Source organism: Engraulis encrasicolus, chromosome 24 (assembly GCF_034702125.1).
Source record: "Engraulis encrasicolus isolate BLACKSEA-1 chromosome 24, IST_EnEncr_1.0, whole genome shotgun sequence".
NCBI classification, from domain to species: Eukaryota; Metazoa; Chordata; class Actinopteri; order Clupeiformes; family Engraulidae; genus Engraulis; species Engraulis encrasicolus.
Window position 1 is genome coordinate 20,046,028 of NC_085880.1, and position 22,515 is coordinate 20,068,542.

Below are 22,515 nucleotides of genomic sequence, written 5' to 3' on the forward strand. Positions count from 1 at the left end.
GTACTACTGCGTAGGACACACACAAACCCTCATGACTTATCACCTTCCAATGACATCATCATCAGCAGCGATGCTAGATCTCTCAGCTCGGTAATGGTCTGCCAGGATGAGTGATCAACGTTGCCACACAGTTCACATGACAAACTAATGTACGTACGTAGTGCTCCCTTAAAGCTTTCAAACGTAAAACGTGACACCAGAAGAGCCTGGCCTTTCTCCTCTTCCTCCTACTCCTTCTTCTTCTCATCCCCGTGCCCGTCGGCTCTTGTACAGAAAGACGAATGAGGTGCCGGTCGGCCCTCCCTGCCTGCCTGCCTAGTGTAACTCGAGGCTGAGAGAGTAGCTTTGGCAACTCTACACTTTAACTACAGTCTGCATGATGAATGGAAGAGGTTAAATAAAACAGCTATCCCCATCCCGCAAAATACAGGGAGTGGGCCTAAAATCCACCACATCAGCCACAGATGTCCCACATCAGCTGACTATAAGTAGTCTGTGTCAGTACTGTATCACAAGATTTACAATGAAGGCAGATATCCAAACCCAGTTGAGCAGAGCTGAAGGGATTCAGTCTTAAGGATGAACATTGAAAGACTTGGACATTGAGACATTTCAATCAGTTTGATTTATCCCGAGTGTCCATGCATGTGCTCCCAGAATTAAGCCTTCAAACCGCTTTTATGAATTTGCAAACGTTGACTAAAACAAAAGAGATCGCCATTTGCAAACGTGTATAGAATACGTGCGAGTGCATCCAAAATGAACGTTTAAAATGGACGAATCTCATAGCTGACCAAGTCCCATAGGAGTTGCATGGCGACAGCAACAGCGACAGCAGCTATTGATGGACCTGCCTACACGCCCTGTCCCAGAGCACACCACCCTCATATGTCTTACACCAGCACACAAAAGGCAGCCATTGTTTCCTGTCAACCGCTACAATTCAGAACCATGATTTAACGCAGATCATTCTGAATGGTCTTGTCCTGCGGGTGTAATACGAAGCATAGCCACCCAGCAGGCCCAAATATCCACAAACGAACACAGCAGAGCAGAACAGCAAAGACGGGCTAATGAAAAGCGTGTACAGCATATTATTTACGTTTTGTATACTATGATTGACAACATGTATGTCTCAATATAGATTACATGAAAGACATTTTAGGACAACGTCATTCCAAATCTAGTAATCTAAATGTAAACAACAAGGTGTACATATTCCACCAAGTGAATATGCTTCAACTACATTTATTCCCCCACAAAAGTAGCCTGCATTCACATTTGCCTAGAAAGTCAGTATAGGTTGGAACACATAACAATAATGCTTTCTGTTGGTCAAGGGCTTAAACGCCACCATGGTAAAATGAACCACTGTCCACCATGAACCTTTGCATACAAGTTATTCATCCAATTGATATGGTCTTTTATGAGGATCAATGCAGTCTCACAAAGCATACTATGACAATACTTGAGTGTACAGGTATTTTCTTTCAGCCCAAATGGAAAAGGTAGTGATGGTGCGCTAAAACAGCCATGGATTTATTAGGAGAAAGAAATGCAGTGTAATACAGTATAAAAGCAATATATTGTAAGTTGTGAATTACGAAAACATTTCCTGATAGCGATGGCAGTAAATGTGGAATAAACAATTCTATTTTTGGGACGGCGCCTTTTCTCTCCGACGCTGGTGCTGTTAAGCCTCCATTCACATAGACCCAAAAGCTGCTCAGTGGAGACAAGGGGGAGACTACGTTTATCTTTTTTTTCTTAGTTTGCCTTTGCTCTACAGTGGGTAACTGCTGCCCTTGACCGGGGGGAAAGTTTTGTCCAATGCAAAGTACTGTGAGAGGTGAGGGGCTTAATGATAGTGTGTCAAGTATTAGTTTAGTAGTTGAACAATTTATTACTGTCCATTCACAAATGATTTCTTTTTCATGAATATTTCAACATCAAGTATTCATTATAGCTCGGAAATTTACACTTTTCATCCATGAAAAGGTGGATCTTCTCCATGTAAATCATCGATCATCTTCATTCATCATCTTCATTCATTCTTCATTCAAGTCATCTTCATTCGCCCGGGATAAAAAACCTACTCTGGTCAGACCAGTATTGTTTTATTTCTAGTGAATACTGGGACAGGAAATCAGTGGGAGGGAGAGACAGAGGGAGGTTCGGGAAATGACCTCGGCCTGGAATCAAACCCGGGTTCCCAGTGTAACAGTGCAACGCCCTATGGGATGGAAAAAAACTTTACTACCGTAGTACTACACCAATACATGGGGCCTTTAGTAATACATTATGACTTGGTCATTGCCATTCTGGTAATATCTAATTAAAAAAAGGAGCCGTGTCTTATTGGGTTAAAAATTCATAGAAAAATATTACATTTGTGAAAGGCATATATTTTGGAAATTAGTACCCTATTTAGCCACTGGAACTGTAGGAATTAAATCCTACATTAAATCCTACTGTGATACTACCATAAAGATAGCAAGAAGAGCCAGGTTCAGGAAAGCAGGACTTTGTATAATCTCTTTCGTGGATTCTTGAGATTGTGGATTGTTACAGCTGTAGGCCCAACAAAATGCAATCGCCATCAGAATACCTTGCGGGTACAGATCCCAAAGCAATACCGTGGGTATATCTACTGTTAGTTAAGAGCTTCGTAAGACTGCAGAAGAGGCAAACATTTCAGACAACCAGTAAGCTGCATGTAGCGATTTGAGCAATGCTGAGTTGAGCTGTGTGTTAAAGGGACAGTTTGGTCAATTTCAACATGCAGTTGTAATGTTCACACTACCCTGGATTTGTCAGTGCCTGAGATTTTTTTTTCTTCTTCTTCAGCCGTTTCCGAGATCCTGGTCATTGTAATGGGGGCAGCTCTTTGTTTACATTTCAAAAAAACATTTTTATTTATTCCCAAAAACATCCAAAAGGTTATAAAACATCAGCAGACAACTAGCAAACAGCAATACCTTTTGGGAACCATTTGGAGTTGGCCTATGTTTCATTTTTTAAAAATGTAAACAAACGCTGTCCCCATTAGAATTGCTCATATCTCGGAAAGGGCTGAGCCGAAAAATGTGGCATCACCAGGTACTGACAAGTCAAGGGTAGCGTGAGCAATACAACTGCATGTTGAAATTGACCAAACTGTCCCTTTAACATTGAGGATATATTTCAGGTAATTCCATACGATCGCTGTTCCGTACAACATTTGCACTGGCAATGAACACTGTCGAAAGGAATAAAAACAGAATTTTGGCTTATTTGTGCTCGTTTAACATTCCCTAAAGACTCATCATAAATGTACTTAAGGAAGTAAACGTATCCAGAACTTCGCAGAAAGTCTTTCAAAGGGGAAAACCGACCCGGAGAGATACCCGGAGAGAGAAGCCCTAATGAGCAAAAAGTCGAGCACCATGCCATACTGTAGGTATTGTTTTTGTCTGTTTTTCTTCTTTTTTTAGTGACCTGTGCGACGACGGCATTCAGCTATTTTCTCGGGGTAGAATTTTGCATTGATCGGTCTGAGAGAATTGTTGACAAAAGAGGAATGTGCAGATCGGATGGAAGGCGGGCGCGGACGTTTTTCCAACACCACGCAACCCAATCCCGTCTTCCGCTGCAGAATTTGATACGGACGGACAAGCTGACAGGCAGCAAACAGTGGGATTGTGGACTCATCTGTTTTACATCTTACAGACCAGGGCTCTCTGGAGTGGCGCATTAGGATCTGTTACACACAAACACACACCCACACACCTTCAAAATAGGAGGAAACAAAGGCACACAAACGTAGCCCGTAGCCGCAAGGCTGTGTGGAGTGGACGTACGGAAACTAAACAAGAGAAAGCAACGTTTGGAAAGACTTCTTGGAATAAACAAACAGAATGCCATCTTCCTCCGACTAAAATGTACACAACGGTGATTTCTGTACACCAGTCACGCACAAAAATGATTACAAATGTATACAACTATAGTAGCATATAAATAATACAGCATGTTTGTGGTCAATTCTGTGACGCTTAAATGGATGTAAAATGTATGTAAAATGTCATACACTTAAGCACCAAGGAAGTAACCGTCACACTCAAAATAAATTATTACACACTTATACAACTAGCTCTGAAAATAAAACGTTGGTGACAACGTCTCTGTTTAACTGTAATGACATTTTGCATAAATAGTACATCCTACAGTGCACGTCACAACATGTTCATCTGAACTGTAAATTACACAAGTTTGCGGTGATACAATGAGGTTCATAATGTAGTTGTGAGTGACAGTCCCCATAGAAGGGCTTGGGAGGGAGAGACAGGGTAGAAATTCTGAAGCTTGGAGAAGAGAAGAGGAGGTGGGCTTTGTGTGGACTCACTGAGTCGGAAACCTGCCTTCCCGTACAGTGCATGCACGTGTGTGTGTGTGTGTGTGTGTGTGTGTGTGTGTGTGTGTGTGTGTGTGTGTGTGTGTGTGTGTGTGTGTGTGTGTGTGCTGGGATGCCCTCCCCTTCCCTGCTAATGATCATCGCTAACATCGCAGAGCCCTTCCAGTGAACCTTCCGGTTCATCACAAGGTCAACTGCCTTGTTTTGCTGTCCCACAAATGCATTTAAAAAAGGCTCTGCCATAGGAGACACACAGCCCATGAGACAGCCTATGTTTGCCGTTTCAAGGCTTTCTTGTTTACTCTGTGGCCCCTGAAGTTTTTTTTTCTTTTAGTGGATTGATGCATAGAAAGCAACAATCGAGCACTTTTGAAGAAGCTCAGGGAGAAGACACACACACACACACACACACACACACACACACACACACACACACACACACACACACACACACACACACACACACACACACACACACACACACACACACACACACACACACACACACACACACACACACACACACACACACACACACACACCTCAGAACAGAAGGGTTGTAAGGATGGTTGACATAGTTGTTCTTTAGTGGTGGCGGTGTTGTTCATGCTCTTGCTTTACACATGGGCTTCAAGATCAGGATTTGGCCACATCTTCTAAATACAACTGAACTGACTGTGCTACTTCATCTCCTTAAGCCAAATGTCCGCATCACCCCTAAGAGATGTGAATCTGTGGGAGGATTCCGCTTGCTGCGTAGTTTGTAGTGTTTGTTGATGTATTCAGATCAGTTTGCTGTTTTCTAAGGGAGAATAGTAATGAGTGTGTGTGTGTGTGTGTCTGTGTGCCTGTGTGCCTCTGTGTGTCTGTGTGTGTGTCTGTGTGCCTGTGTGTGCCTGTGTGTCTGTAAGTCTGTGTGTGTGTGTGTGTGTGTGTGTGTGTGTGTGTGTGTGTGTGTGTGTGTGTGTGTGTGTGTGTGTGTCTGTGTGTGTGTGTGTGTGTGTGTGTGTGTGTGTGTGTGTGTGTGTGTGTGTATGTGTGTGTGTGTGTGTGTGTGTGTGTGTGGTGTGTTGCTGATCACTGCAGGCATTTGCAGTCCAACCAAATGAGGCGGAAGGCCAATGAGCCGCTCAGCACATTGGGCGCTTGTAACGCACTGACTGGAAAAGCCAGAGAGATGTGGAATGGATCTAATGCAGCCTCCTCCGCCTCCCCCTCACCACCGCGGCTAATACCATCATGGCTGCACTGTCCTCACGAGCTTCAAGACTTCTGCACAACAAAGCAGCACTTTCATCATCATTATCCTAACAAATAAGCAATGGCTCTTTGGTCGTTTATCAGGAAATCAACATGTTAGAAAGACTGCTGAAAGAGGCTGCACAGTGCCCACAGACTGACATTCAGTCCAGTTTATAACTGCTAAAAATAAAAAATAAAACATCTTTGTTGTTAGGTCTAAAAAGCATCAAAAGAAATCAAGCCTCAAAAGGTACTACTTATTGACCACTATATTCGCAAATAAAGGTCAACCACCACGATCAACGTTCAACATTTCATTAATTGTTTTAAACAGCTAACAACGTGTTCTGGTCTGAGAGCATGTAGGGCTTCCTGAGTCCCTCTGCTAACAGGAGCTACAGGAACTAGCCAGCTAGCTGCAGCTGCGGCCGCCACCACCTCCTTCTGACTGGAAAGGCAGGAAAGACAATCTCTCCCCCGCTGGCTTAAATATTAGTACTGATTCATTTCTGTGTGGATAAACACCATATGGGAAGTGTACCAACAGTTTCCTGTCCCGGCCGGGGCTCTTTTTGTCCTGCACCTGCGCCGCGGGGCTCAGTGGCGATGTTTATCTGCACTGGCTATCGACGTCCGGATCGCATGTCGCCTCCTCTGCAGCTCGATACCACACCACCACCGCCGCCACCACCACTACCACCAGCCAGCCAGCCAGCCAGAGTCTCCTTCCCAAAGCCGCAATGCCACATGGCACAGAGCCGCGCCGCACCACACCACACAGGCACTGCTTCCCAAACTTCTCCTGCAGCGACCCACTTTTGAACCTGAGAATGTTTTCCAGACCCCACCCGCCAACTCTCCAATATTCTCCAACGACAAATATTTTTGTCCATTATTATTTAAATTCACAAGAATAGTAAATAGATTTATGAACCAAAAGAATACTATTACTGAACAATTTATGGAATTATGTTAACTGTTAACTTTTCCCATTTATTTTAACAGCATTGTCCCTTCTGTTTGCGTCCCCTCCCCTTGTACCTCTGTGAACCCCCTATAGGACGGGCCCGACCTCCAGTTTGAGAACCACAGCACCATGCGCTACTCGTACTCATGCTGATGATGCTACTGATGATGCTACTGCTGCACTCTAACTGCAGTTCCTGCTACCGCTTTGCTACGCTGCGCTATGCTACGCTGCACTGCGCTGTGCTGAACCAGAGTATTTCCGAGGATGGGCCGCAGTTCCCAGAGTTGTATTTCAACCTGGCTCGTCTGGACCAAATATTGCACTCTAAAATGCTCCTGATCTGAAGGCTGAGAAAAGCAAAACCTGAGTTGTCCATGTTGATGGTACGAGACTGCGGAGGGCACCTAAGGCCAATGTTATGGCATTGTAGTTCTGCGGAAGGCACCTAAGGCCAATGTTATGGCATTGTAGTTCTGCGGAGGGCACCTTAGGCCAATGTTATGGCACTGTAGTTCTGCGGAGGGCACCTAAGGCCAATGTTATGGCATTGTAGTTCTGCGGAAGGCACCTAAGGCCAATGTTATGGCATTGTAGTTCTGCGGAGGGCACCTAAGGCCAATGTTATGGCATTGTAGTTCTGCGGGAGGCACCTAAGGCCAATGTTATGGCATTGTAGTTCTGCGGAGGGCACCTAAGGCCAATGTTATGGCATTGTAGTTCTGCGGAGGGCACCTAAGGCCAATGTTATGGCATTGTAGTTCTGCGGGAGGCACCTAAGGCCAATGTTATGGCATTGTAGTTCTGCGGAGGGCACCTAAGGCCAATGTTATGGCATTGTAGTTCTGCGGGAGTCACCTAAGGCCAATGTTATGGCATTGGAGTTCTGCGGAGGGCACCTAAGGCCAATGTTATGGCATTGTAGTTCTGCGGAGGGCACCTAAGGCCAATGTTATGGCATTGTAGTTCTGCGGAGGGCACCTAAGGCCAATGTTATGGCAATTTTGTTGAGTTGTTTTTAAAAGAACACCTGCTATGCCCGCTATATTCTTTCTGGAGAGTCTTCCTCTTGCTGTACTAGCCCATAAAGTTGGTGGAACTGCTATGACATATTACGATATAATTCTTATTCTAGTATATGAGATATGATGGACGTTTTGAGTCTTGCTGTGATGAAGTGTCAGCTAAGTGTTGTGTAATGCAATGCAATGCAATGCAATGAAATGCAATGTAATGTAGTGTAGTGTAGTGTAATGTAATGTAATGCAATACAATGTAATGTCATGTAAGGTACTCACCCATGCTGTTGGTGGAGTTGCACCACATCAGGAGGCACGCGGTGCAGAGCACATTCAGCACTCCGAAGAGCAGGATCCGCCACGACTGAAACACAAACACAAAACACACATATACACAACTCATTAGTAAACACGCAGGATCCGCCACGACTGAAACACAGCACAACACAAACACAAAACACACATATACACAACACATTAGTAAACACGCAGGATCCGCCACGACTGAAACACAGCACAACACAAACATAAATATACAGACAACTCATTATAAACCACGCAGGATCCACGATTGAAACACAGCACAAAACAAACATATACACAACTCATTCACAACAGACTCTGTACATGAAGCCAGTTGAGCTTTGAATAAACCAAAGGCAGAGTACAAAAATGGGAGCTTAGTGACTAACACAGCTAAGTTAACTTTATAGAAGACCCTTTGGGTTTCAACCTCTAAGCAAAACAAAAGCCTTTTTGTGTTTTTATTTAACCAAAGGCAGAGTGCAAAATGGTAGCTCAGTGACTAATTCAGCTAAGTTAACTCTGGGTTGTAAAGCTCTTTAAAGAAGAGCCTTTGCGTTTCAACCTTCAATCAAAACAAAAGCCACAAGGGTCTCGTGTGACTGTTGGCCACTTGCTCAGGAGTAAACATAGCCAGATAAGTGACAAAAGCAGGTTCCTGAAAGATCATCCTGGGTCTAACAACTATGTCAGAAAAAGGAATAACATACCTTGGCTTTTTCAAATCAGCAGTAATAGGATATTTATGATAAAACCACAGTTACTACTACGTGGCATTTAGGCTTTATCACGACAGCTAAGACCTATGATGATCATCATGGATCAATTACTGTTCTTCTGGAAAATTGCTGTCACAGTCAGTGCAAAGTCAAAGTAAACATACATATATATATATACACATATCCAATGACTGTTGTTGTGGTTCATGTATCACAGGCAAACATATACATTACACGCAACATCAAACATCAACTATCTAGCCTGACTTATATCTGGTAGGAAGCAGGAGAGGGCTTGTTTTAACCCCATCTTAGACTGTGGGTATTAAACGATACCCAAACAACGCCGCATTAATGGAAAAGACCATCAGCGACTCGGTAAGTTTTATTGGATAACTGGCTCAGCCATGTGCCTGTCATGGAGGATGGCGAGGGGGGAAAAAAGCCCTCCTGGCAAAGCCATATTCCCCCTAGGCCTCCTGCCCCAGCGTGTCAGCACAGCCGGACATTTTCTGTCTGAGAGCTATTATTTGATCTGGGCGTAACACTAAACGACCTCCGCTCCCTCCTGACTGTACAGCACTGCACTGCACCTGAAAGTGGAGAATAAAAAAACGGAGGGAGGGTGGGTGGGTGGGTGCGGGGGGGTTGAGGTGGGCACAGCCGCACTTGGCAGGCGGGCGGGCGCAGGCGCACTGCGTTACCTCAGCGGCTAGGAGGACAGCAGTAGCCGCAGCGGCGGGTAACTTCAGCTGTCGCTTTGCATCGACGTCTGCGGTACGCTGCTCGCTGCTGTGAAATCTACAATTACGCCGGAGCGCTGTGTTATGACAAGGACGCGGCGTCCACTGACAAAGCCCCGTCCAGAGATGAGGGATGGGAGGGGGAGCAGAGCTGTGTGTGTGTGTGTGTGTGTGTGTGTGTGTGTGTGTGTGTGTGTGTGTGTGTGTGTGTGTGCGCCTGTGGCAGAGCCGTGTGTGTGTGTGTATGTGTATGTGTGTGTGTGTACAAACAACAAGACAGCGCCATCACCAACATCCTCCTCCCACTGCTATGGACAGAAGACAGAACACACTGCCCCCCAGTGGGAAGAAGATGCAACTGCACCTGATGTCTATCATCCTCCAGCTTGAGCATGTTAAAGGGACACTCCACCCATTTGCATTAGCCTTTCCATCGCTAGACACCCAGTCATACTTTTGAACGGTTGTGCAAGACTCTCTCAATTCCCCCTGAGACAGGAGAAATCCGTATTCACTTCTCAAGACTTCCCCCAACAATGATGTAAAAATCGTCATTTTGCATCATTGTAGGAGGAAGTGTAAGAGAGGTGGATATCTGTTGAGACTACAAGCTTTTTTCTCACCCTTTCAACCCCGTCCATAGGGGGTTGGACCTAATGCGCTAACAAACCTATCACAGATCAGTGTGCCAGTGCTTTTGAAATCACTGTAATTGAGGCTGCAGTAAAGGGTGGTTTATGCCTCGAGATCAGCGTCCCTGCGTCGTGATGCAGTGAGCCGCGCAGTTAACGGAGTGAAGCCCCCCCCATCACGCAGGTACTCTGGGACACCTCCCCAAAATTGTGTCTCGACGCAGGGAGTGATGCAGACAGCGATGGCGTGAAGGGCGAAAATAGGTCTCTGATTGGTCCTCTCGACCAGCCGGCTCTGTCCACGAGTCGAGAACAAGCGCTACTTCCTTGTTCTAACCTTCGTCGGTCTACAGACTGTGAGCTCTTCATTAAATAAGTTGCCCGTGCTTTGTCGTTTCATTTATTTACACAAACCAAAGACAACACGTGCGCTTGCAAGTTACGAGGCTGAAGTTATTTGGACAGTTGAACAGTGGTTCCGAGGTCGAGGAAACATTCCGCTTCGTGCGACCTATCCTCGACAAATGAGCCACTTCTTTGTTCCAAACTACCGCGGTGGCTGCCAGTGCGATCAAAAATGCACGTGACATAAAGATTTAATGTTTCATTTTCATTGTCGTCGAGTCTGTGAAGCTAAAAAACAACCGACATGTCTAGGTTACTCTTTGTATTGAAGGCAGTTTGAGCGTGAAATGACATCGCGCAGACCGCGCTTCAAAACAGGGCATAAATCAAAATGAACTGCATCATGGCTTCGACAAGCTCACTCCGTGGCACTAAAAGGAAGTATAACCCGCCCTTAAGTCACTGACAGAGCTGCCTGGGTGTGACCTGTGGTACTTGAGCATTGCAGTGCATTATGGGGATTGTTGTCACAAATATACAAGCACTAAAAGTCATTTACTGCCTTTTCTCGGCCAAAAAGGCACCAAATTAGAAATGTATGATACTATTCTACTACATATATGTACTATTTCAATACATATTCAATACATATTCATGTCTCCACCGGTGGAATGCCACTTTAAGCTACATTCACACACGATACTTGCTTTGAAATATGACATATTTTGTAAAGGAACCTTGGAAATTACATTTACAATACAATTAATTTATATTCAGGGGACCTAGTGGGTGGGGTCTGTTTTAAAGGTGGCTGCCTTCAATATAGGCATAAAGTGTAGGGGGAAATGCAGGTTTGTGTTCATAGTACGGTCCTTGGAGGACTTTTAAAGCTATTGGAGGAGTGGCCCCTCGAAAGAAAAAGGTTCCCCACCCCTGCTTTAGACAGATGCAGAGGGCAGACAAGCTGTTGGCGTTCCCTTAAACACATGGGCCCTCACCTCCGTTTGAGAATCCCCTCGTCTTAGCTACACAGGTCAACTGTCTTGGGGGTTCTTTTGACCCCCTCATCCATCCAAAGCTGCTTATCTGGGACTGGATGGTGTAAAAATGCCACACGTGCCAAAATCTCTGGAGTACGCTGACAAGATGCCCACAGCACAGAGCCTGTATGAAGGTTTTTACACTCTGGGAGCATACAGTTTGACAGTCTGCTACAACAGTGTTATTAAAAGTGATTTTCGGTACAACTGCTTTTGTATTGATGCATATGGGTTAGCAAAAAATAGCATTCCTTTTTTTTGCCAGATATAATCTAATCCCACATCTTCCTTAGCAGTTTGTGCCTTCTCGTGTACTTGCATGTTTATTATTTTTGTTTTAAGTAGAATCAGTGACTTCTGTTTTCTGACTTCTGCATTACACAAAATTCAGAATTTCGGGATCACACACACGCGCGCGCGCGCGCGCGCACGCACGCACGCGTCGCACACATGCACACACACACGCACACGCCCGCACACACACAGCAGTGCCCCAAGACGGCCCTGCCAGATATAACGGCGGGCGCTGACACGTCACACGTAATCCATCTCATGGAAAGCAACATGTAGAGCAGGCCAGATTAGAGCCCACCTATGCCCACCAGATTAGACCAGGCCACCAGCTCAAGTCATTTATGGACCCAGAGGAGTAGGCTGGGAATCAGCATGCGCTAACCAAGATGGGTGGAGGGTTAGGCTAGCCAGTGTCAGAGACGTGAGTATTATCACTGGTAAGACTATGATGATGTGCAGTTTCGAAAGTCTCCAAGTTATATTAAAACAAACTGTTAACAAAACAGTTGTTGTGTCAGTGTTGTGTCAGATGGGTTGATGGTTAAGCTACGTTCACACACATCGCTACTAGTTACTCGCTCAGCGAGAGAAGTCAATAAAATATTCTATGTGTCCCAGTGGAGCGAAGAGGCGAGGAGGCGAGAAGAGTACAAGCGATGCGATGTGGGCAGATTCCGAGATACATTTTTTTATAAACTTCGAGCAAGGTGAGTGAGCGAGTAACTAATTTGAATGCACAGTTCGGATTAATGACTCACTTTTGCAGTGGTAGTTAAATCCGCTGGAATGTTTAGCGAACGTTCCATGAGCAAGTGGCAAGTGAGCGAAAAGTGAGTAACTAGTTAGCGACATGTGTGAATGTAGCTTTAGACTGCCCAGTATCAGAGACATGGCTATTATCACTGGTAAGACTATGATGTGCAGTTGTGAAAAGCCTCCTAGCTGTGCTAAAATAAACTGCAAACAAAACAGTAAAATGTTCTGTCAAGCAACTGGAGAAATCACTTCCTGACTACAGAAGCTCAGTCAAGGGACTCAGTCCGGGTAGAGGATGTTTGTTGTCGCCTTAAACTATATGTCATGGTGCTGTTGCAAGCCTGTGTAAAAGGGTTTCTTTTATAAGAATAAATAAATAAATAAAATGAAAAACCTGTGATTTGTGGCCGCCTGTCTTGGAGATTAAAATTTGAATAATGTAATTCTGCATGAATTTCTACACAAAATAGTACACAAATGGCTACCTGTTAAAACTGCAAGAAGTCAGCAAGCAAATGTTTCCAAGTTGTTACTTTTTAAACCACTAACATGCCCGGCCTCATCAGCAAAACACAACTACAATTTGGTGGGAGAGAGAGAGAGAGAGAGAGAGAGAGAGAGAGAGAGAGAGAGAGAGAGAGAGAGAGAGAGAGAGAGAGAGAGAGAGAGAGAGAGAGAGAGAGAGAGAGAGAGAGAGAGAGAGAGAGAGAGAGAGAGAGAGAGAGAGAGAGAGAGAGAGAGATATTGTGTGTACTTTATTAAATCAATACTTACTCTTCGGTCAGAGGCCACTAATCGGAACTCCTGTGACAGCTTCCCAAAAAGCGATCTATGTGACTTTCTAAACGGGTGTATGGTGCCCTGGAAAAAGAAAACACAAAATAATTAGCCTGGTTATCATCGACTTTCAAATCTCTTCAAAACTTGGTCTGACCAAGAGCATAACAATTAACATCTCCCAAACAGCATGGTCGACCTGCCTTCCATGGTTTGCTAATTGTTGTATGCTTCCCGACAAAGTGGGAGGAGTTCCCGTTTTTTCGGGAGCTCAGAAACTATATTGTATTGCTCCTGGCCTGACTAGAAGCAACGCTGTAGGTGTTGCGTCACTAGGAGGGCACGGCCTGGCTACAAAATAATATCATTTCACTGAGACTGCTGAAACTGTAGCAAGCTGAACTTTAAAGGGACAGTTTGGTCAATTTCAACATGCAGTTGTATTGCTCACGCTACCCTTGACTTGTCAGTACCTGGTGATGCCACATTTTTCGGGTCAGCCCTTTCCGAGATATGAGCAATTCTAATGGGGGCAGCATTTGTTTACATTTTAAAAAAATGAAACATAGGCCAACTCCAAATATTTTCCCAAAAGGTACTGCTGTTTGCTAGTTGTCTGCTGATGTTTTATAACCTTTTGGATGTTTTTGGGAATAAATAAAAATGTTTTTTTTAAATGTAAACAAAGAGCTGCCCCCATTACGATGACCAGGATCTCGGAAGCGGCTGAAGAAGAAGAAAAAAAAATATCAGGCACTGACAAGTCCAGGGTAGTGTGAGCATTACAACTGCATGCATTGACCAAACTGTCCCTTTAATGTACCCTGAATGGTGTTGTTGCAAAAATTCAAATACTCCAACCACTAAGCACGCTTGGGGGTTAGGGTGCGCAAATCCACAAAAAAATAACCCAGGAGTGAGACGATAGCAGCAGATAGTGTGAAAGAGTGGCCTGCACACTGGGTATAAACTCCAGAAATATATACTTATTATATACTAATTTCCTTAATTTCTCCCCCGGGGATCAATACAGTTACTCTTCTATTTAACAAGCGCCAATGTTTCAACCCACCATTGGAATCCTCTTCCCATTTGTTAAATGAAATTAAGTATATATTTTTAGCTTATACCCAGAGCTTATCGCCAGTGTAGAGCACTCTCTCACAGCAACCAGTTAGTACTGCACAGAGCAGAGCAGCAGCCAACTAGACCTCTGGCTCCACCTGCTGGCGGCTTGCCATTAACAACAGCATTATCATCAGCACAGAAAATTACAACATACTTCAACTCGTGTATATTTGACCAAGATTTCAACCTCTATTGCTTTTGGCCTAGCGGAATGGAGACCAGGAATAAATCAGAAAATGTTCCCATGTTTTCCATGACGCAATCGACCCATTGCTTGATATACAACATGTCATTCTTTTTTAATCGCTCTGACATGTTTCTTATTTGCTTGGGCGCCAAAATAATTCCATTCCCCTTTGACCCTGGGTTGCAGCAGAGCAGTCTGCTATGCTGATGAACATGCAGGCTGTCCTCAACTGACCCTGGCATAGGCCCCCCTATCCCAGCTATCAAGAGGAGGCACTAGAGATTACTGCTCTGAATACCAAGGCACACAGTGCTCCATCTTTTCCGATAAGCAAAGAGATAAAATGTATCCCAGAAATCCTTGAGGCAAAGAGACAAAAATATATCCCAGAAATCCTTTTGAGGTACCAACAAACGATCAGTAGACGCATTTGACTTTGCTTCTACACACAGACGTCTACAGAGATGTGAACTTTTGGCCAACCAGATCAAGGGTACGTCACCGCGGAGGCGGTATGCAGACCATGCAACAAACATCAACGGGGATAACCAACTGCAGGAGTGGCCAGGTCCGTCTGCAATGGCATTGACCCTGCGAGAGTTTGACATCATTACACGCGTTGCAGCTTTTGTCACAGCATGACTGCATTTTGTAAAGTTGGACAAGATTTCTAACCATCATGCAACCAAAACCACCATTATATATGGTCTGTAGCCTGTCCGTGTTTTCTCTAAGCTTCTGCTCAAACCTTTCACTGCGCGATACACTTGGAACTGATCTTGTTGGACAAAACTTCATCCATGTCCTCACAAGGGCAGTCATGGGTAAGCGGTTAGGGTGTCAGACTTGTAGCCCAGGTTGCCAGTTCGACTCTCGATCCACCAGGTTGGTGGGGGGAGTAATTAACCAGTGCTCATCCTCCTCCATGACTGAGGTACCCTGAGCATGGTACCGTCATGCCACACACTGCTCCCTTGGGGCGCCATTGGGGGCTGCCCCTTGCACTGGTGAGGCATAAATGCAATTTCGTTGTGTGCAGTGAACACTTGTATGCTGTGGAGTGCTGGAGTTTCCCAATCGGGCTTTCACTTTCACAACCAATGACTCAATGGTGCATTACATTACATTACAGACACACTTACATTACATTATACTTTAAAATTGTTATCAACAGGGTATTGGTTACAATCCCTGGAGCATTGTGGGATTAGGTGCCTTGTTAAAAGGCACTTCAGCCATGGGTGGAGGTGTAGGGAGGGGTAAGGGTGAGATTCGAATCTTCAACCCTCTGATCTTAAGACCACCTCCCTAACCACTACGAGGTCATGGCTCCCCCCATATGACCAAATGCCAGGGATTAGGTAAAATCTCATCAAATCAAATCAACAACAGCGTTAACCCCTCTAACCTGAGATCGGGGCTCAATACTGAAGCTGTAGACCAGGGGTGTCAAATTCAAATTGACTGAGGGTCCAAACGAAAATCTGGAACAAAGTTGCGGGCCGAATTCAATATTTATATAAAATTTGTGTGCATTCACTTAATACTCAATACATTTCCCATTTCTTTCCCATAATATATGGTAGTTCAAATGTGCCTGCAGTGCACACATTGTGACACACCAAATTTCATGGTCAAGTCCTGTTACGCTATACATTAATGTTTTGCCCCCTGGGCTTGAGTTTGACATCTCTGCTCTAAACACCCTATATGGCAACATCACGAGGGTATGGCAAAACAAGGCTACATGGTCTGCCTGCGATATTGCGTCATTTCTTGTACCAAGTTATGCGTTTTGTTGCTGTATGTTGTGGAGTGCAGTGATCCAAAAAAGGTGAGGTAAAAAGTGGAATATTTGTATTTGCCTGCAGAGCATAACATACGTCTTTAACTAAACCAGTTCATGATCTTCACAATTGCATATTTTTCATGGCATGAGTGGTGTAGTCTAATATTAGCACAATCAATACACGTTAACTGGTGTAAAATTTCCAGACTTTCCAGACCATGTTAATTATGGTTTGCCATTTGTTACTAACAATCTCAATTGGAATGGAAGGATCATGTAGCAAGATTTCCTAACGCTGGCTCTCAAACACGTGACAAGGTGGCCGGCCCACGCAGAAAAGCATTGGCTCAAGGAGGAAACCTTTGCTGAAAACAATAAGCAGCTTTGCAAAACAGGGCCAGAATTTAAAGCCACAAAACTAGTGCAATAGTAAATGGCAAATGCAAATATTCTGTTGCGACCAAACATAGCAAGCATGTTCTTGTCAAGTAAACCTACTGTAGGTTTCACAGCACAGTGAATGAAAATATTGGATGACCTACATTCTCATAAGTGTATACAAACAAATAACACACAAATTCACAAGTACGCACTATCTGCCATTGCCATAAATTGAGATTCAATGGTGCCGCCCGCACAACAAGGAAATGCATTCATATGCAGTACAGGTTAGGCCAACAACAGATTAGCACAGAGATCAACTGATATGGGACCTCAGGATGAGTAAAGCACTGATAAGTAAAGATCAGTAAAATTCTAAATTAGTATTACTTATTCACAGTGCACTAGCCAGTGTCACCTATCAATTAAGACTTATCTATACAGTGTATTTAATCATTGACCACTTTTACCTCAGCACAACACGACCGTTACATCAAACTTGGTATACCTCTTCATAAAACCATGTCTGACTACAGGGCAACAAATTGTGATTATTATAGGCTAGACTTGTATAAAACATTTCAATGTGAAACATACCAGTATGTACGTGTCATTCTCCTGCTTCTTCCGATGCATAGGGATGTCTGTAAGCATAGAAACAATACATTAAAACTCGTCTGAGACTCTTGGGAGCATAAACAGATGTGTGAACAAAATCACCTGGTATAATAAGAGAAGACTGCAATCCTGAGAGTTAGTACAGGAAGAGGATAGTTGTAAACTATCTTCGCCTCAAAGCTTGAGCTAGCAAAGCTTTGTTTTGACATCAACTCGTCGTACAGAGAGCTAGGAGCAGACTGAAATAGTGATGCTGACTCATTGTAGATGTTGGTTTATATGGTAAATGGAGGCGATTCTGTTTACACATTAGCAGTGCTTAATTTGTAAATCACAAGGTACCGGAACGCAAAACACATATGACACCACAGCGATGATGAGTTGGACAGAGGTCCCGGAACGCACAGAAAAAAACTACCTAGGCTACAATTACGCAAACGAATAAAAACGGGGGGATGCAATTCCCTACATTTTAACGACATTGAGCATGTCAGCTCATGGAACCATACTTTGTTTTTTAATAGGCCTACGGTTGGCAATCCAATGGCCACAACCATAGCCTATTAAATGATGTAATGACAACAACCAATATTTTAGTTTGATCGCTAACTTTATGCTTAGTAGTTTCAGCAAATGCAGTGCATGGAAATTATGCTTTCCACATGAGGTGAAAAGAAACCGAATCGGTCTTCTACTACCCATGGAAAGGACAGCGCATGGCTTTCAATTGTTATCCTTTCCCCGTATTCACACAACGTTGGCAAATCCACGCTTTGTTGGCGACTTTCTTTCATATAATTTGGCTAATCCGCATGTGCTGTTGCGATATGCCACTTCACTATTTCAAGGGCTCGTGCCTCGTGCACTGATGGTAAGCGAGCGGCAGCGAAGACGGCGATGTTCCCTAGACTTGGCTTTTCACACTGACTGTCTGCTCGCGCTGCGGTCCGATTGAAAATCCCTCCAGCCAGTGCTTTATTTGGAGCGTGTATGCCATATTTGAATGAAACATCACATTGTCTTTGCTGTTTTCGTGCTCAAATTGACTTGTAAGCAGCTGTCGGGTCCTGGGAGGGAAGGAAACGCGCGCACTAGGCGGAGCGCTCGCCAGCCGTGGAAGATATCATCCTCTCACCTCGGCTATCTATCCTTTTTGCTACATGGCTGATTAATGCACCAAAAGTGGCCCAGGCGCCCGTGCCACTATAAACTAGTATGTCCAAAACCTTGTGTGCCGACCAAAATGTGATACAGACGTTTAAACAATGTTTGGCACAGCCAGGCTTTCCATCTCATCCGCGCATATGAACAAACAGGGAGGGGCAACTTTTAGCCTACATTTAATCAAATACTCGGGATGGAAATGTAGTAGATCCATAATAGTTATGATTCTTAAATGTGTGGGACAAGCAGTAGGCTACCAATTGTGCTTCCCTCACCAAAATAGCCACGCAAACACTGGGCTTCTCCTACTGCAATACGTGAAGAGGTCGCCACTTCAGAATCCTCTCCCTTTCACTCAAACAAAGACACTCTCACTATGTCGAATGTCATATATGATTAACTGTTGCATGCCCCTGCGTCGCGATTATAAAATATGATGTCGATCTTTTTTTTAAGTCGGTGCGCGTTGCCTTCAGCTCTACCATATTGTAACGTGCAGCCGACTGTAGGCTATTTTAAAGTTTAAAAGGTTATGAGTTGGTTTAGCCTTCGTTACCTTTCCAAATATGAATAAAACCACTGACCAACACATAAATAACTTAGATCAACACAACGAATATCTTTTTTCTTTTTTAGTAGTGCACTTTTGCAAACCCTTGTTTGCAGACTCTCGCGCTCGGTCTCAATTTGGAACAGCGCACATCAGTGTCTACTGTCTAGCTTTCGCGATTCAGAAATGGTGATCTTCTCGGCGCGCACACTTCATGGTTCCTTCTCGCTTGCTCACTCGTGGTTGTTGCGATCCTGACAGTCTCAAACCCAATTTATAGGCTGCACGGTGAGATGGGAAATGTAGCCTAGTGAACATGGCATGATGCTGCGCTCTCACTCCTGAGGACTATAGTCCGTTCTAATAGGCTATATATCTATTTTTTATTAATTCGCGAGAGGTGTCGGATCAGCCAAAATAAGTCCCGGAACACAGGGGGGTCAAAATTACGAGGTGGGGGATCCTGTTCCGGCATATTCCGCCACAAATTAAGCACTGCACATTAGCAAACAAACCATCTTTCCTATTTACAAATCGTGCTCTAATTATTTTGGACTTCCGCGTGACATGAGTGGTGTTAACAACGGCCTGTCAAAAGTTAGCATTGGCTGCCTTTTAGCTAACAACAAGAGTTTTTAGGCCAATGCACCGGTAGCTCACTTATGCTACCATAAGCACTTGACGTGTATTCAACTTTATATTCAATCATCTTACTTTTTAATCCACACCCGATCAATTGTCATTCATATAATGAGAGCTTTCTGCATGTCTCAGTGATGTGTATTGGACGTCTACTTGAGAGCTAGCTCTAACAAGCACAGCTGGACTGATTTACATTCACAAGGAAAACTATTGAAGTTAGCTAGCTAGGCGCTTCGCAGTCACCCTGCATCACCAGCTAGCGTCAACATTACCTGAATCCTTGATGTTAATGACATCGACAGCTACCATATCAGGTTTATCTAAAGGTCCGATTTTCCTCTCTGTCACTCCAGACGGAACGACGTCTGGTTTGGGGCCAAGCTTTCGGGGATAAAAGTCAGAAACATTATGATATGACAGCCCTACTGCAGACGTGGACGTACCGTCCATCGCCATTTTGGACCTCTACAAACTGTCTTCTTCGTCCTCGTTTTGTTTGCAAGCTGATTTATTGCTGTCTTATAAAGACGTTTACCGCCACCGTCTGGGCTGGAAGGTGAAATTAGTCTTCATTCCATTGACTTAGTGCTTCATTCTCTCTCTCTCTCTCTCTCTCTCTCTCTCTCTCTCTCTCTCTCTCTCTCTCTCTCTCTCTCTCTCTCTCTCTCTCTCTCTCTCTCTCTCTCTCTCTCTCTCTCTCTCTCTCTCTCTCTCTCTCTCTCTCTCTCTCTCTCTCTCTCATTTGGACAATATGCTTACAGTCAGATCCCATCAACAGTCTGCTGTCTTTAAAAAAAAAAACATCCTTTTGTTCGCATCTGACTAGCTCTAATCATGCCAGTGTTGCCACATGTCCTTTTTCCAGGATTGTCTCGGTATGTTATGCTGTCTAGGAAAACAGAGTAGGCCTAACTGTCCCGAGTTTTGTAATGCACTTCCACCCAGTTGAAATAAACACACATGTTGAGTTTGTTTTTTTTACAACTCAGATGAGTGGCAACCCGAAGTGTAGCCATCCTACCCAGTGTGCCTTTCTCAAAGATTTAATAATGAGCTATAGTCTTGTGATTTATGGTTTGTTGTTTGTCAGCCTAATATTAATATAATTTGGATCTCTTAGGCTATTGCTTGAGTAAACTGTTCTGATATGTTGTTCCCAATAGGATCTCTGTGATTGGCTAATTGACACAGTGCATGCAAAATGGGCAAGATTAAAAGACCCAATTTGTTTAATAGGCCTAAACAATGCCTCACTCCGAATGGACTGTATTCGTTCATTTTGTCTTAAGTCAGATGCAACAACTGCCTTGTTTGTTTTTTTAAATTACGTGAACATATTGTTTGGCTGTTCTTGTTGCTGTAGTCCTATGTCCTCCAGCATCAGTGGGAGTGATAATTGAAAGTCCTGTCCCACCAGCAAAGGTGTAGGTTTGTCTTGGAAAGTGGCGGAGACATTAATATGGCAAATTGCCGTATGCTATTTCTGCATTATGTTTGTGGAAAAAGTGGTGGGTATAAGCTAAGTCAGTGATGGGCAACTGGAGGCCCGTGGGGCCACATGCGGCCCGCCTCCTCACTCAATGTGGTCCGTAGATAAAACAGTACGCATAATATGTGGCCCGTAGATAAAACAGTAGGCCTAATTAATAAATAATTACACTATTTTTTAAAACAACTTCTCAATCAATCTGTTGTAATTATACTGCTGGCCAATAGAGTATTGAGTATGGAGTATTCTATTCTTTCCAAGCAATATAGTGAGTGAGCAACCAACTGCACCTCCAACTCTGCGAATTGGAGTAAGATCTGTGTTCATGTGGCTCTCTGATGGTGGTGATGAAGAAACGTGGCCCTCCTAATCCTAGAAGAGGAACATGGAAGAGGAACTCCCTCACAGATCACAGATCTGTCAGCAAATTTAAGACGTGCTGACAAGTGCAGGGTGGGGACCCAAACACATCCTGTAAAGGAGCGGATCAGGCCATTTTGGAGCCCTGCAAGGGGCCCTCAAAAGTCAAGACACATAATTTTGTGTTTGGTGTTATTTAGGAGTTTTGTCTCATATATATCTTCGATACTTTACATACTAGGTGACAAATTAGGATCAAGCCTACTTTTTTGTGTTTACCGCGGCTGTTGTGACATAGGGGCCCCAATATGGAGGATAGATTTTGCCGGGCCCTGGGCAATTGCCTAGGTTTGCCTAATGGAGAGAAATGAAAGGCATTAACATGCCACAGAATTTAGGAGAGCGGGGAGAGTCGCTGAATAGCTGAGTCTCTTTTCATCAATTAGTTTGCATGAGACTGTTTATTATAATTGTTTCCATTCTTTTTCAAAATTGTTTTGAGGAATACCGTATTCTCTACAATGACCACCAATTAGACATTGGCAAAATGTCCTCACGGTATCTTCTATCAATCTGCGCCTTGTTATTTTGTGTGAGAGGGTCATCCACCAGCACAAAGCCTTGTGGGGGTATCCGTCACGTTACAGTATATGGGTGATGGCCAGATGAGGCAAGAATGAAGGGAATCTGACCTGAGCAAATGAGACAATGAAGAAGCCTGCCTGAATAATCACAGTCAAAACACATCACATCATGTCACCATCTCGGCCAACACACCCTTTCACCCCTAAAGCCTGCTGACGAGAATAACGAAGACTAAGACAACCTGCTTCCTGAAGAGTTATTACAGTGCATGGTCCCCCAGCCGAGCCCTCCACCAGCCATCCACCTCGAACCCAGTTTCAGTCGGTGGCTATGCACAGCCTGTCATGCCATTGCACAGAGGTGCTGAGCTGAAATGATAAATTACAGAGAAAACA

At 44.1% G+C, this 22,515-nt stretch overlaps 1 protein-coding gene across 1 annotated transcript in view; it reads right to left on the minus strand.

The window, feature by feature from the left end:
• slc30a6 (solute carrier family 30 member 6) overlaps nucleotides 1-20,153 on the minus strand; it is a 65,656-nt gene extending 45,503 nt beyond the window's left edge. Inside the window, exons 1-4 of the mRNA XM_063192221.1 lie at nucleotides 19,959-20,153; nucleotides 17,310-17,356; nucleotides 13,225-13,311; nucleotides 7,898-7,982 (exon numbers count right to left, since the gene is read on the minus strand). Of these exons, the coding sequence (XP_063048291.1) occupies nucleotides 7,898-7,982; nucleotides 13,225-13,311; nucleotides 17,310-17,356; nucleotides 19,959-20,142 (403 nt within the window). The 5' untranslated portion in view covers nucleotides 20,143-20,153. The remainder of the gene's footprint in view (nucleotides 1-7,897; nucleotides 7,983-13,224; nucleotides 13,312-17,309; nucleotides 17,357-19,958) is intronic.
• Nucleotides 20,154-22,515: the final 2,362 nt, after the last annotated feature.